Below are 14,454 nucleotides of genomic sequence, written 5' to 3'. Positions count from 1 at the left end.
AGCATTTTTAATGTGTTTCGGGTTTTCCTACTTAGGTTGCTTTGCAATATTTTAGTTTTTTCACAATGGGAAAGCTAGATTACTAGACAATAGGAAATATTCTTTGAAGGGAGGCAAGGCCAGCTTTGGAAATAAGTCTTTTATGGTATTTCTGGCAGGCATAGAACAGCGTGTCCAATATCCAGAATTCTCCAGTTAACACCTGCTTCTCTCCCCATATATCTGCATCCTTGGGTCACAGGTAGGACATTATTTCCCTCCCAAGCCACCTACACTCTCCTCAACCGACCAAAAAAATGACTATTGTCAGACAAGCCTCTTTCATTCAGCGCTCTGCAGCAGTTAACCCCCGACATGGAGCTGTCTGTCATTCAGATTGATCTCCAGCTGAGGAAGCTTACCAGGGTTAAAAAGCATGTGCTGCAGAGTTACAATTCAATACCATCCCAGGAACCCTGGAAACTGGGCTTCCTGCCCAAAATGCCCTCTGCATAATCTTCCCCAATAAAGAATAAACTGAACCGTTTGAATGAAAAGGAGAAATGCACATACTGCAACACAATACACACCTGTGCAGTCAGGAGGTCTACAGATGGCAATGTGTAAAATTCCCTACTCTGGACTTTATGTTGAAGTCTAGGCAATGGTAGGGTTGTCGTTTTAGCTGACTCCGCTTCTTCACGATCCAACACAACTGCATCATTTCCAGTGTCTGCTGTCCTAAATGTATTTTTCTAAAGAGAAAATTACAACTTTTAGTCACCCTGGGGAAACAACAAATTACCAATCATTTAAGACATTGAAGTTATTAGCTTATAATTTTTTTAAGATTTCTTTCTTTTAAAAAATAATCAAAACTAGGAGCAGGCTTATTGTCCAACAAAGCTTCCCTTACCGTTCAATAAGATCATAATTGATCCTCTGTCTCGTATCCACTTTGCTGCTAAATATATTTCCTCCAACATTCTCAGGAGTTGAAAAATGGTTTGATTTCAACCTTAACCTTGTTCAACAACTGAACATCCACAGCCCCGAGGAGAGAATATTCCAAAATCTCAGAGCACTGTGTATAGAAATGTCTTCTCATCCCAATGCCAATGGCCAGTCTTTCATTCTGAAATTAGGCTTCCTTGTAATGGGCTCCAGCAAGAGGTACCCCATAATGTCTCACACCCATTTACGTTTCAAAAATAAATTTGTGTTACACTTAAATAGATATAGTTTCCTTAATCCAATGGGCTATCCAAGCTGTTCCAAGATCATAGCATGTGCAAAATAACTTTCTGAAATCAGACCCCAATTGCTCCTTCACTGTCATGAAAAGAGTTAAATATGCTGTTTCATACTTATCTCGGTATAGTTTATTTCTTAGCTTTCATACACTTTGGAGTCTCCGTGAAGACATATTTTCTTATGCTTGTAAAACATGGTGTCCTGTTGAATGCAAATTAATTTTCTAGGTATATTCTGAACTATGGCCAGGATTCAAATACTTCCCTCATGTCAGAGTAACAAACAAAAAATTAGAATTTGAGGTGTGGTCTGACCTCTGTACGGTGCTGTGCATTTGTACTCAATGCTTTTGTATTTCACCCCATTACAGGAAGGAAGTGGAGGCTTTGGAGCAGGGAGGTTTTCCAGAATGATGCCTGGATTAGTGGGTATTAGCTATAGGGAGAGGTGGACAGACTTGGATTGTTTTCTCAGGATTGCTCGAGTTTACAAGGAGACCTGATAGAAGTATATAAAATGATGAGAGACATAAATAGGGTAGTCAGAACATTTTTCCCAGAATGGAACAATTAAATACTAGAAGGCATATCAAGGCGAGAGGGACACAGTTTAAAGGAGATGCGTGGGGCTTTTTTTTTTAAAACACAGGAGGATATCGAGTGCCTGGAATGCGGTGCCGGGAGTGGTTGTTGAAGCAGATAGAGTAGTGGCATTTAAAAGACTTTTAGATAGGCATATGGATATGCAGGGAAGAAAGAGACATGGATTATGTGCAGGTTGATGTGATGGTATTGGCATAATGTTCAACACGGACATTGTGTGCTGAGAAGCCTGTTCTTGGGCTGTACTGTTCTATGTTCATGCCATTTGTTTAGTTGAATACTAGTCTGGATGCCAAGTGCATTTGATGTAGCAAAAACATGTTCTTTACAAGGGGTGCCAAAAGAAGGCAGTAATAGTTGCAGAATAAAGAAGGCAGGCAATAACTTCAGGACGTATTTTCTTATTTTAAATTCAATCATAATTTTATCCAAAATATCAACGTGTGGTGGACAAGAAGTTTCGTTACTCTGGAAATGCCATTAAAAAAAAATTAGAAACTATAATTTCCTTCCTTCTTAAAACAAAAGGGGCACTTGGTCTCACGATGCTGCCTGACCTGCTGAATTTCTCCATCCTTTTGTTTTTTGCCAGAAGAATTTGTTGAATCGTGACAATGAGAATTTTGACAATAAATCATTTTTTTTAAGGCACTTAAATTCCCTCTTATTTCCTTAAAACACACATCTATAGCTGAACACTACTGTACTTACAATTTCAGTGGATTCTTCTTCTGGCTCAGGATGATCCTCAGTCTGTGCAGCCAAAGAAACTTCATTCTATAAAAGAAATACCGAATTTATTAACCTCGGGAAAATTCAACCATCTCATTGTCATTGACTGAAATAACTTCATGTGTATACTGTTATGGAATTATCAGGTTCAGCTTGGTGGTAAGTAGGGGTGCTGTGCTGAATGGGCAGATGACAGCAGGATGGGGGATTTTTAAAAAATTTTGCTCAGACTTAAGGTTGTGGTGTTCAAGAGACACGGACAGACCATCAAACTTCTATAAAACATAATACATACACTGTTACATAGACAGTCAGCGTCTACAGTGCAGCACAGACTGATTCAGGTGTCAAGATGGAAAACCTATTTGAGCTATCCATCACTCAAAATCTGACTTAAAATAGAACCTCGAAAGTAATTGCACCAAAAAAAGCTTACAAGCCAATTTTTAAATAGTGAGGCAATCCACATTGTGCTCAAGTATTTACTGCATTCAACCTACCCGATTTTTAGGAAATCTTGTCTTGGAGCCAAAAAGGGAGTTTGCGTTCATATCCGAGGTGATGTGTGGTGCTTCAGCAGATAATGGAGAGTCAATGACAATGCTGCACCACACCCGAGGTCCAAATTGTTCCCCTTTATGAGTCAAGCGCCAATGAGAAGTGTAAATTCCTTCAAAGTCTGGTGCAACAAACTCGACTGAAACAACGCCAATCTCGCCTGGCTGAAGGAATGGAACCGATACTTCTCTCTTTGCAGAGAAAGCCAGAGTGAGGTTACCCCACATAAACTGGAGCTACGAAAAGATGAAACAAATAGAGACACGTTAATTCTTGCTTATTAAAAATTACCAGGTCTTAAGCAATTTTAAATGAATACACAAGCGCAAAATATAGTGGACAGCAATGTTTTTTTGGATGGTATGCATTGGTACAATGCACCGGCATCTCTAAATTGTTAAAATAGACATACAACAGCCACGTTGTCATGTGGACTGCCTACGAGTACCTTTGTGCACAAAAAAAGCACCTGTGCAGAGAAAAAAATGTTAGTGTTTCATGTTAACAACCTTCATTCAGATTTTAATAATTGCTGCCCATATAAATTATTTCACAATCTCGAGTGGGACTGAGTTTTAATGGTTTGTCAATATTAAAGCACAAATCAGTTTTAACATAGCATCAAAGAAAATCATATGGAAAATACAAAAGCAGCTTCCTTTCTCAAAAGTTTAGACTCGCCAGTCAAGGGAGACAACATCTATGCAGTCAAGCCCTTTAAAAAAAGTTTGTATTCTAAAACAATACGATTCATCTAAACCTTTAAGGAATAAGCACAGGGCCATTCTGCGTCAGAACCAAACATCTAGGCAGAATAATCTTAACATCAATCAACTCATTGAAAACTGAGCCAACAAATTCTTTACATCTCTGCCTCAAGCAAAAACTTACTTTCGTCACCTGTCAGTGATCATAACATTGGGATGGGGAGACACAAAAAGCTGGAGTAACTCAGCGGGGCAGGCAGCATCTCTGGAGAGAAGGAATGGGTGACGTTTTGGGTTCAGACCCTTGTTCAGAAACATCACCCATTCCTTCTCTCCAGAGATGCTGCATGTCCCACTGAGTTACTCCACTTTGTGCGTCTTTTTTGGCAAACCAGCTTCTACAGTTCCTTCTTTCTACGAGAACGCAGCAATGTTCATAATTTTAAAAATGAAATAGATGTGAACTATATATAATGACTAACCAGACCTATAAAGGAATATTTAGAACATTGCCCAATAGATTGAATACTGATGCGAGCGAGCATGCCCGAGTATTAACTGAAGATTAGGGCTAATTTTTTTAAGTTATTTGTACATCCTTACTCTATCCCACATCTCCAATACTTTTATCCCAACTGATTTTTAACCACTATGAGCAAAATCATATCAAATCTTGAGGTCATCCACTTCAACTAAGAGCAATAATTGTAATATTACCATTTTAATCAGTTAGTTATGAGCGTAATTTTAGCTAAACCATGACAAAGAGAAAGGCAGCAATTCACCTTTGTGGCAGATGTCCAATTAGCATTGCCAGTGTTCTTCATTCGCCAGTGCTTGATGAACTTAATACCCTGTTGAAGATGACTGCCATCAGGAAAATTCTCATCTACGAATTCAGCATTCAATGTTGACATTACAGGCCTGTAAAGTGAAAAAAAACCGTATCAGTAAGCAGAGCAAGAAGCACAATTGAAATTAAAAGATATTAATAAAGAATATTTTATACACATTCAAGTACTCCTAAGAATAGTTTCCAAAGATCTAAATAACAATGTCAGTGAATGGGACAATGGCACTAGAGAGCAATTAGGCCATTATCATTTGACAATTTATTTTCCATGAACAGATGGTCTTTGATATCCTGTTGTGATTTACCATCAGCATATGCAGAAATCATTACCTTCAGCATATGTTTGGGGAAAGCAACTAACATTTCATTGTGACAAATTTATTGTCAAAATGGTATTTTAGAGTTTCCCAAGTTACACTGCATAGAATAGTTAATAACTAATAAGAGTATTGCCAAGGATGCTTGCCTTCCTAGCCATTCCCTTTTTCCTCTTCTACCTTCTGGGAAAAGATCCAGGAGCTCAAAAGCCCAGACATCCAGACATAAAGAAAGTTTCTTCCCCACTTCACATACTGCAGACACTTACTCTTAACTCTACCTCATTTGGGTGCCCCATTACTGTACTTCAGCTTTGTCTTCTGCACTACCCGAGATTGCACTACAATCTTTGTACCAATCTGCTGTTTTGCACTTGTATTTATTGCTGTATTCATCTTTACAGTATGCACACTGTTTACTTTGGGAGCTTGATATAAATAATTTTATTGCACCCTGGTGCATGATAATAAAGTAATCTCAATAAAATAAAACAGGAGGAAGAGTGAAATGATCTCTCCAGCCAGCTTTGCCAACAAAACAATCATGCTGGATCTTAACTATGCCCTCCTGTCCAATCTTCTTAATCTTCAACATCCCTGCACCTATTGTCAGCTTTGAATGTATTCAATGATTCAGCATATTACAGCTTCCAATGATTTATGTCCTTTAGTGAAGAAATTCCTCTCATCTCCATCTAAACTGGTAAACCTTATTCTGAAACCAAGTCCCCTAGTACTACAATTCCCCAGTAGAGAAATTTTCTTTGTATACCTTGTCAAGACTCCTCTTAATCTTAGATGTTTCACCAAGATCATTTCGAAGTTCTTCTAAGCTATACGTGTATGATCAATGGCCCATATAGCTGCAGCAAGACTTCCCTAAATTTGTATTCATTTCCCTTGCAATAAAATATAGTATTCTGTGTATCTTCTTACCTAGTTGCAAACTTTTTGTGACTCATGTACAAGGACGCAGAGATTTGTCTGTACACTATTCTGTCATCTCTGCATTTGCACAATGCTTTTCTATTTCCTGGATACCTTATTTTTCCAGTTAGTTCAATTTTTTGGATAACTATATATATCTAGAAGGTCAACATTTGCTGCAATGGTACCAAAAGAATTCTTGATCCTTCTACTTACGTTGCAGAAGCACGCTTGAGTCCCTTAGGTTCTTGTGGGGGTTGACTTACAGGTTCCATGACATGTACACCATTCCACTGCAGATGCTTTTTCTGCAGTTTCAGCTGTTTTTTAATCTCCTTAAACTCTGCTTTGCGTTGTCTCTTCTCAGCTCGCAGTCTCTGCTTTTCAGCTTTCAGAAAGGTTTTATCTATTTGCTTCTGCAACCTATTCAAAATTAGAAATTTTAATGCACTTTTTGCTATGCAATTTCACTGTGTAAAACAGTAATCCATCTAATAGGTTGGAGAAGTACTGATACATTTAAATCTCCCTGCATCCTATTGTACACAGGCATTTTATATTGAAACAAGGCTTTGTGGGCTTTTAGACAAATAACATCTCTTCAATAAATGTTGGAAGGCACGTGCAATTAAAACAGATTGGATAATCAACAATGAAGCTAACGAGGAACAATATGCAACGAGGAACAATATGCAGTGTTCTTTGTATACCTTGCACTTGTTATACCTTGCAATAACAGCAACTTGTTTCAAAAATTAAACTGTAACCATATAGATGTCCTTAGTGAACCACACTGGCACAGCATGAAAAACATTGAGCATGAACATCACCAAAATGGGAGACGTCCAATTCAAAGTTTCCATTTTGGCTAGTTTGATGACTGGTTTATTTTCATCAGCCATAAACTGACTCCTAAACTATATTAATTTAAGCCCATCTGTCTCTTTTCTTTCCAGCAGATGCTTGGGATCAAGGATGATCTGCATCCACTGCACTCCCATGGATTCTGAAGTGACATGGTGACCTATGTAGGACTCAGACATTAACATGGGAGAGGCAGGAGGGGTTGAAGAGGCAGGTAGGTGGTTGGTTCTGTCTTCCAGTTATGCAGAACATGTGCTTATTCTCACAAATGAACTCACGATAATTCTCAATCCCATCTCAAATGCAATATCTCCATCTTGAGCTGTCATGGGACTCTCACCAGTTAAAGTGGATACTATACTTTTTCATACTTTTTTAAAAAAGGCATGCAATCAGTTGCTGTGTTTACCTGGCAATCTCTAGCCACGACAGAGCACTGCACAGAATGTCTGGTGTGCATATTGAACTTCAAACGAAATAGTTTGAATCACATTCACTAGCCTAATTCTTCTATCCTTTTCCTCACTTTTATCTCCAACAACCACCAATGGTAAGTTTTTCAATCCCCCTACCAAGTCACTAGAAAAGATTAACCCTACACCGTTCTATCTTATACATTCACACTGGTACCTGTAGTCCCTTTTCCTAAACCTGCAAGTTTTGTCTTTCTTCCTTTTTGCACTTTATACCAGGTGGCATTTTAATGAAGTTACAGTGCCCTCCATAATGTTTGGGACAAAGACCCATCATTTATTTATTTGCTTCTGTACTCCACAATTTGAGATTTGTAATAGAAAGAAAATCACATGTGGTTAAAGTGCACATTCTCAGATTTTAATAAAGGCCATTTTTATACATTTCGGTGTCACCATGTTGAAATTACAGCAGTGTTTATACATCGTCCCCCCATTTCAGGGGCACCATAATGTTTGGGACACAGCAACGTCACGTAAATGAAAGTAGTCATGTTTAGTATTTTGTTGCATATCCTTTGCATGCAATGACTGCTTGAAGTCTGCAATTCATGGACATCATCAGTTGCTGGGTGTCTTCTCTGGTGATGCTCTTCCAGGCCTGTATTCCAGCCATCTTTAACTAATGCTTGTTTTGGGCGATAGTCCCCTTCAGTTTTCTCTTCAGCATATAAAATGCATGCTCAATTGAGTTCAGATCGGGTGATTAACTTGGCCACTCAAGAATTGACCATTTTTTAAGCTTTGAAAAACTCCTTTGTGGCTTTAGCAGGATGTTTGGGATCATTGTCTTGCTGTAGAATGAACCGCCAGCCAATGAGATTTGAGGCATTTGTTTGAACTTGAGCAGATAGGATGTCTATACACTTCAGAATTCATTCTGCCACTACCATCAGCAGTTATATCATCGGCCTACCATCCTGGAGCTGGAGTCCTTGCCTGGGACAGACTTTGAGCCCCCGCGCGGTGTGGAGTTGCCATCTGAGCATGCGATCCCTTGCCTCCAACGGCGGCCTGCGGACTTTACCATCGCGGAGCTCGCAATCTTGGGTTGAGACCGGTCAGGAGCTCCAAAGGCTACACGAGGTTCGACTAGTCCCGACCCAGGGTAGATTGCCGGTGCAGCAGAACTGAGACCCCCCCCCTCGCTGATGCAGGAGCTGGATCGCCCCGACGAGGAAGGCCCGCCGCTGGCTACGTGAGACAAGATCGTCCCGTCAACGGAAGGTTAGAGGCCCCCAACCGCTGGAGGACAAAGGGAGAGATTGAACTTTTTTTTCACCTTCCATCACAGTGAGGAATGTGGAAGAGTCACTGTGGTGGATGTTCATGTTAAAATGTATTTTGTGTCCTGTTGGTTTTTATTGTTATGACTGTATGGCAAATGAAGATCCTCGTATGTTGTCCACAAGACCTTTTTCCAGAACTGTGGTTGCTTTTTAAAATATTTCTCAGCAAACTGTAACCTGGCCATCCTATTTTTGCAGCTAACCAGTGGTTTGCATCTTGCAGTGTAGCCTCTGTATTTCTGTTCATGAAGTCTACTGCGGACAGTGGTCATTGAAAAATCCACACCTAACTCCTGAGGAGTGTTTCTGATCTGTCGGACAGGTGTTTGGGGATTTTTCTTTATTATAGAGAATTCTTCTGTCATCAGCTGTGGAGGTCTTCCTTGGCCTGCCAGTCCCTTTGCGATTAATAAACTCACCAGTGCTTTTTTCTTCTTAATGATGTTCCAAACAGTTGATTTTGGTAAGCCTAAGGTTTTTCTATGTCTCTAACAGTTTTATTCTTGTTTCTCAGTCTCATAATGGCTTATTTGACTTTCATTGGCACAACTTTGGTCCTCATGTTGATAAACAGCAATAAAAGTTTCCAACGGTAATGGAAAGACTGGAGGAAAGACTAGGTGCTGAGAGCTTTCTTTCTCCTGCATTCAGGAGGCAATTAAACACACCTGAGCAATTACAAACGCCCGTGAAGCCATGTGTCCCAAACATTATGGTGCCCTGAAAAGGAGGGACTATGTACAAAAACAGCTGTAATTTCTACATGATGAAACCAAAATGTATAAAAATGGCCTTTAATAAAATCCGACAATGTGCACTTTAACCACATGTGATTGTTTCTATTACAAATTGTGGAGTACAGAGGCAAATAAATGATGGGTCTTTGTCCCAAACATTATGGAGGGCACTGTAAATTCTAGAATCCGAATACAAGTAAAGATTAATATTACAAAATCAATACACACAAAATGCCAGAGTAACATGCCAGGCAGCATCACTGGACAAAATGGATAAGTGACATGTCGGGTCAGGACTCTTCTTCAGACTGAAGGGTCCCAACCTGAAACGTCACCTATCCATTTCTCATGGGATGCTGCCTGAACCACTAAATTACTCCAGCATTTTGTGTGTATCTTTGGTATAAACCAGCATCTGCAGTTCCTTTTTATTCTATTGATTTTACCTTGTTTGTTCTGCTGCACCAGGGATAGAGTTTCCAAACTGTGCAGGTGTGATCTCAGTTGATGCCACGGCTTTTCTCAATTTCAACAATCCATGACTGGGATCATGCCGGTAGTCACCCGCTTCACACGAGTCACAAATGGTGTAAGTAGGACAAATGCTAGGGAAGTAAATTTAAAATACATCATTCTAATTGTATTTCCAAAAATATATTCTTATTTTAGAACAACCTTACTGCTTGCAATAACATGAAATTAAAATTTTAAACGAATACACTTCCATGAGATTTTATTCCACCAAACGCAGTAATTTATTTTTAACTGATGGCTTCATGAAAAAAAAGCTTTTTTAATTCGTCATTTTTACAAAATGACCCACGGAAGTGCACCAAACTTTGGCGAAACCGTTTCCCATAGTTGAGTCCCTATAAGAAAGGAAAAGGCGATTTGCCAAACAAATATTGGAGGTCTTAATATCTGCAAATGGTAATTACAAACTAACACGCATAAAGCAGCAGTCAATGAAAGAGGGGAGAAGTGCTGCCATCAAAGATGAAGCAAAAACTTTATGCAATAGTACTGGGATAGTTCAGTGCCAGATATTTCTTCAAAATTATATAATAATTTTGTGTTCTTTGCAATTTTGCTACAGTTGGCATGGCCTTCAAGTGCTTTTAGTTTTCCACGGACAAAAGTGGCACTGCAGTTTTGCAAGTGTAAACCACAAAAGCCAATACCACCACCAAGGTTTGACAAAACACCACATTATTACATTCAAAAGTATCCTGAAATTAGACATCTGAGCATCAAAATTTTAAATGTATTCTGAAGCCACTGAGTGAAATTATTTAGCTTCAAAACTGTGTGCCATGATTCACTGCTCTTGATTAACAGTGACTCAGAATTTACTTTGCAAAACTCACTTGAGAAACATCTTCACAAAAAAGGTATCTAACACTCCACATGTTTGTTAAAAGTGAAAGACTAAACCCCCTCTGCACTACAGTGAAAATCGTAAATCAAGTGTGAAATCAAATGACTATCCAGACTTTATTCCTGTATTTGACTTTTCACTTACAATATGACTGCAGCATTGGCACAAATTAGAGCATCAGTAGGAGAGTGGCGGAGCTGGTGTCCCTGTACCGGGCAAAATGGTGGCGCAGCGGTAGAGTTGCCACCTTACAGCAACAGACACCCAGCTTCAATCCTCACCACGGCTGCTTGTATGCAATTTGTATGTTCTCCCTGTGTGGGTTTTCTCCAGGATCTCCGGTTTCCTCCCACACTCCAAAGATGTACAGGTTTGTAGGTTAATTGGCTTGGTATAATTGTAAATTATCCCTAGTGTGTGTAGGATAGCATTATTGTATGGAAAAAGCTGGTTGGCCTGGACTTGGTGGACCTGTTTTCGTGCTGCATCTCTGAACTAAAATACCTTTAAATATGTTTCAATCTGACTGCAACCTAACCCGTCATTCAATTTTAATCACCCAAAGTGGAAAAATTCTGAGAGTTGCAACAGAATCTAATTAATGCAATGTCATGTAAAATGTACACTTTACATTACCTGCACTGGTAACGTATTCCATGAATTCGAGATTGGCAGTTGCTGCAAGTCATGAGCCAATCATAGCCATTAATTTGTGTTGTGTGCACTTCAGAAACTTGGATAGGGTATGCTGTCTGGCCACTGGAAGAGTCACACTCTCGCTGCTGAATGTTTACTTTCTCGAAGAAATCACAACAGATCCGTTCAACAGTTTCTCTCACAAATGTTTCTTTGAACTGAAATTAAAAATGTGTAGATAATGAAGCGCCAGGTACAAAGAAAAAACAGACACACACACACACACACACAGGAGACTGGAATGGGATTATAATGAACGAAGGTCTACAGAGCAGAATTTTAAGCCCTCCACTGATGCTCTAACTGCTTTTGATATTCTGTTCGCGGACACGATATTAGTATGGAAATACAATAGGTCAATAAATTGGGCGAGCACCATGCCACTTTTACAATTCTTAGGCTTAGATGTAGCTATAGCAAAGGAAGGAAAGGTCCAAGGAGAAGAGAACCTCTGTAATAGTTGTGTGTAAGTTCCTAAAAAGAAAGAGATTAGGGAACAAGTTCAAAATGCTTAAATAGACAATAGGTCCTTCGAGCCAGCACCGCCATTCAATGTGAAAATGGCTGATCATTCTTAATCAGTACCCCGTTCCTGCTTTCTCCCCATACCCCCTGACTCCGCTATCCTTAAGAGCTCCATCTAGCTCTCTCTTGAATGTATTCAGAGAATTGGCCTCCACTGCCCTCTAAGGCAGAGAATTCCACAGATTCACAACTCTGACTGAAAAGGTTTTTCCTCATCTCTGTTCTAAATAGCCTACCCCTTATTCTTAAACTGTGGCCCCTGGTTCTGGACTCCCCCAACATTGGGAACATGTTTCCTGCCTCTAATGTGTCCAACCCCTTAATAATCTTATACGTTTCGATAAGATCCCCTCTCATCCTTCTAAATTCCAGTATACAAGCCTAGTCGCTCCAGTCTTTCAACATATGACAGTCTAGGGGCCGGAGAACCTAGGGTGATGGAGGAACTGAAGGAAATCCACATTAGGCAGGAAATGGTTTTGGGTAGACTGATGGGACTGAAGGCTGATAAATCCCCAGGGCCTGATGGTCTGCATCCCAGAGTACTTAAGGAGGTGGCTCTAGAAATAGTGGAAGCATTGGAGATCATTTTTCAATGTTCTATAGATTCAGGATCAGTTCCTGTGGATTGGAGGATAGCAAATGTTATCCCACTTTTTAAGAAAGGAGGGAGAGAGAAAACGGGTAATTATAGACCAGTTAGTCTGACATCAGTGGTGGGGAAGATGCTGGAGTCAATTATAAAAGACGAAATTGCTGAGCATTTGGATAGCAGTAACGGGATCATTCCGAGTCAGCATGGATTTACGAAGGGGAAATCATGCTTGACAAATCTACTGGAATTTTTTGAGGATGTAACTAGGAAAATTGACAAGGGAGAGTCAGTGGATGTGGTGTACCTCGACTTTCAGAAAGCCTTCGACAAGGTCCCACATAGGAGATTAGTGGGCAAAATTAGGGCACATGGTATTGGGGGTAGGGTACTGACATGGATAGAAAATTGGTTGACAGACAGAAAGCAAAGAGTGGGGATAAATGGGTCCCTTTCGGAATGGCAGGCAGTGACCAGTGGGGTACCGCAAGGTTCGGTGCTGGGACCCCAGCTATTTACGATATACATTAATGACTTAGACGAAGGGATTAAAAGTACCATTAGCAAATTTGCAGATGATACTAAGTTGGGGGGTAGTGTGAATTGTGAGGAAGATGCAATAAGGCTGCAGGGTGACTTGGACAGGTTGTGTGAGTGGGCGGATACATGGCAGATGCAGTTTAATGTAGATAAGTGTGAGGTTATTCACTTTGGAAGCAAGAATAGAAAGGCAGATTATTATCTGAATGGTGTCAAGTTAGGAGGAGGGGGAGTTCAACGAGATCTGGGTGTCCTAGTGCATCAGTCAATGAAAGGAAGCATGCAGGTACAGCAGGCAGTGAAGAAAGCCAATGGAATGTTGGCCTTCGTAACAAGAGGAGTTGAGTATAGGAGCAAAGAGGTCCTTCTACAGTTGTACCGGGCCCTGGTGAGACCGCACCTGGAGTACTGTGTGCAGTTTTGGTCTCCAAATTTGAGGAAGGATATTCTTGCTATGGAGGGCGTGCAGCGTAGGTTCACTAGGTTAATTCCCGGAATGGCAGGACTGTCGTATGTTGAAAGGCTGGAGCGATTGGGCTTGTATACACTGGAATTTAGAAGGATGAGGGGGGATCTTATTGAAACATATAAGATAATTAGGGGATTGGACACATTAGAGGCAGATAACATGTTCCCAATGTTGGGGGAGTCCAGAACAAGGGGCCACAGTTTAAGAATAAGGGGTAGGCCATTTAGAACGGAGATGAGGAAGAACTTTTTCAGTCAGAGGGTGGTGAAGGTGTGGAATTCTCTGCCTCAATAGGCAGTGGAGGCCAGTTCGTTGGATGCTTTCAAGAGAGAGCTGGATAGAGCTCTTAAGGATAGCGGAGTGAGGGGGTATGGGGAGAAGGCAGGAACGGGGTACTGATTGAGAGTGATCAGCCATGATCGCATTGAATGGCGGTGCTGGCTCGAAGGGCTGAATGGCCTACTCCTGCACCTATTGTCTATTGTCTATTGTCCCGCCATTCCGGGAATTAACCTAGTAAACCTACGCTGCACGCCCTCAATAGCAAGAATATCCTTCCTCAAATTTGGAGACCAAAACTGCACAGTACTCCAGGTGCGGTCTCACTAGGGCCCTGTACAACTGCAGAAGGACCTCTTTGCTCCTATACTCAACTCCTCTTGTTATGAAGGCCAACATTCCATTGGCTTTCTTCACTGCCTGCTGTACCTGCATGCTTCCTTTCAGTGACTGATGCACTAGGACACCCAGATCACGTTGTACGTCCCCTTTTCCTAACTTGACACCATTCAGATAATAATCTGCCTTCCTATTCTTACCACCAAAGTGGATAACCTCACACTTATCCACATTAAACTGCATCTGCCAAGCATCCGCCCACTCACACAACCTGTCCAAGTCACCCTGCAACCTCATAGCATCTTCCTCACAGTTCACACTGCCACCCAGCTTTGTATCATCTG

The 14,454-nt window shown here is 40.6% G+C and overlaps 1 protein-coding gene across 3 annotated transcripts in view; it reads right to left on the bottom strand.

The window, feature by feature from the left end:
- The window catches only part of nbr1a (NBR1 autophagy cargo receptor a), a 49,090-nt gene that overhangs the window by 22,009 nt on the left and 12,627 nt on the right, over positions 1 to 14,454 (bottom strand). For all 3 annotated transcript variants that reach the window (XR_013549107.1, XM_078424359.1, XM_078424358.1), the window contains exons 7-13: positions 11,307 to 11,524; positions 9,739 to 9,897; positions 6,146 to 6,352; positions 4,618 to 4,756; positions 3,068 to 3,361; positions 2,547 to 2,612; positions 570 to 734 (exon numbers count right to left, since the gene is read on the bottom strand). Coding sequence is in view for 2 of the 3 variants with exons in the window: in XM_078424359.1 (XP_078280485.1) it covers positions 570 to 734; positions 2,547 to 2,612; positions 3,068 to 3,361; positions 4,618 to 4,756; positions 6,146 to 6,352; positions 9,739 to 9,897; positions 11,307 to 11,524 (1,248 nt within the window). In the remaining variant the exon portion in view is untranslated. The remainder of the gene's footprint in view (positions 1 to 569; positions 735 to 2,546; positions 2,613 to 3,067; positions 3,362 to 4,617; positions 4,757 to 6,145; positions 6,353 to 9,738; positions 9,898 to 11,306; positions 11,525 to 14,454) is intronic.

Source organism: Rhinoraja longicauda, chromosome 29 (genome assembly GCF_053455715.1).
Source record: "Rhinoraja longicauda isolate Sanriku21f chromosome 29, sRhiLon1.1, whole genome shotgun sequence".
In the NCBI taxonomy this organism is placed as follows: Eukaryota; Metazoa; Chordata; class Chondrichthyes; order Rajiformes; family Arhynchobatidae; genus Rhinoraja; species Rhinoraja longicauda.
The sequence above is the reverse complement of the archived record's forward strand: the minus strand, read 5'-3'. Positions and strand labels throughout refer to the sequence as shown.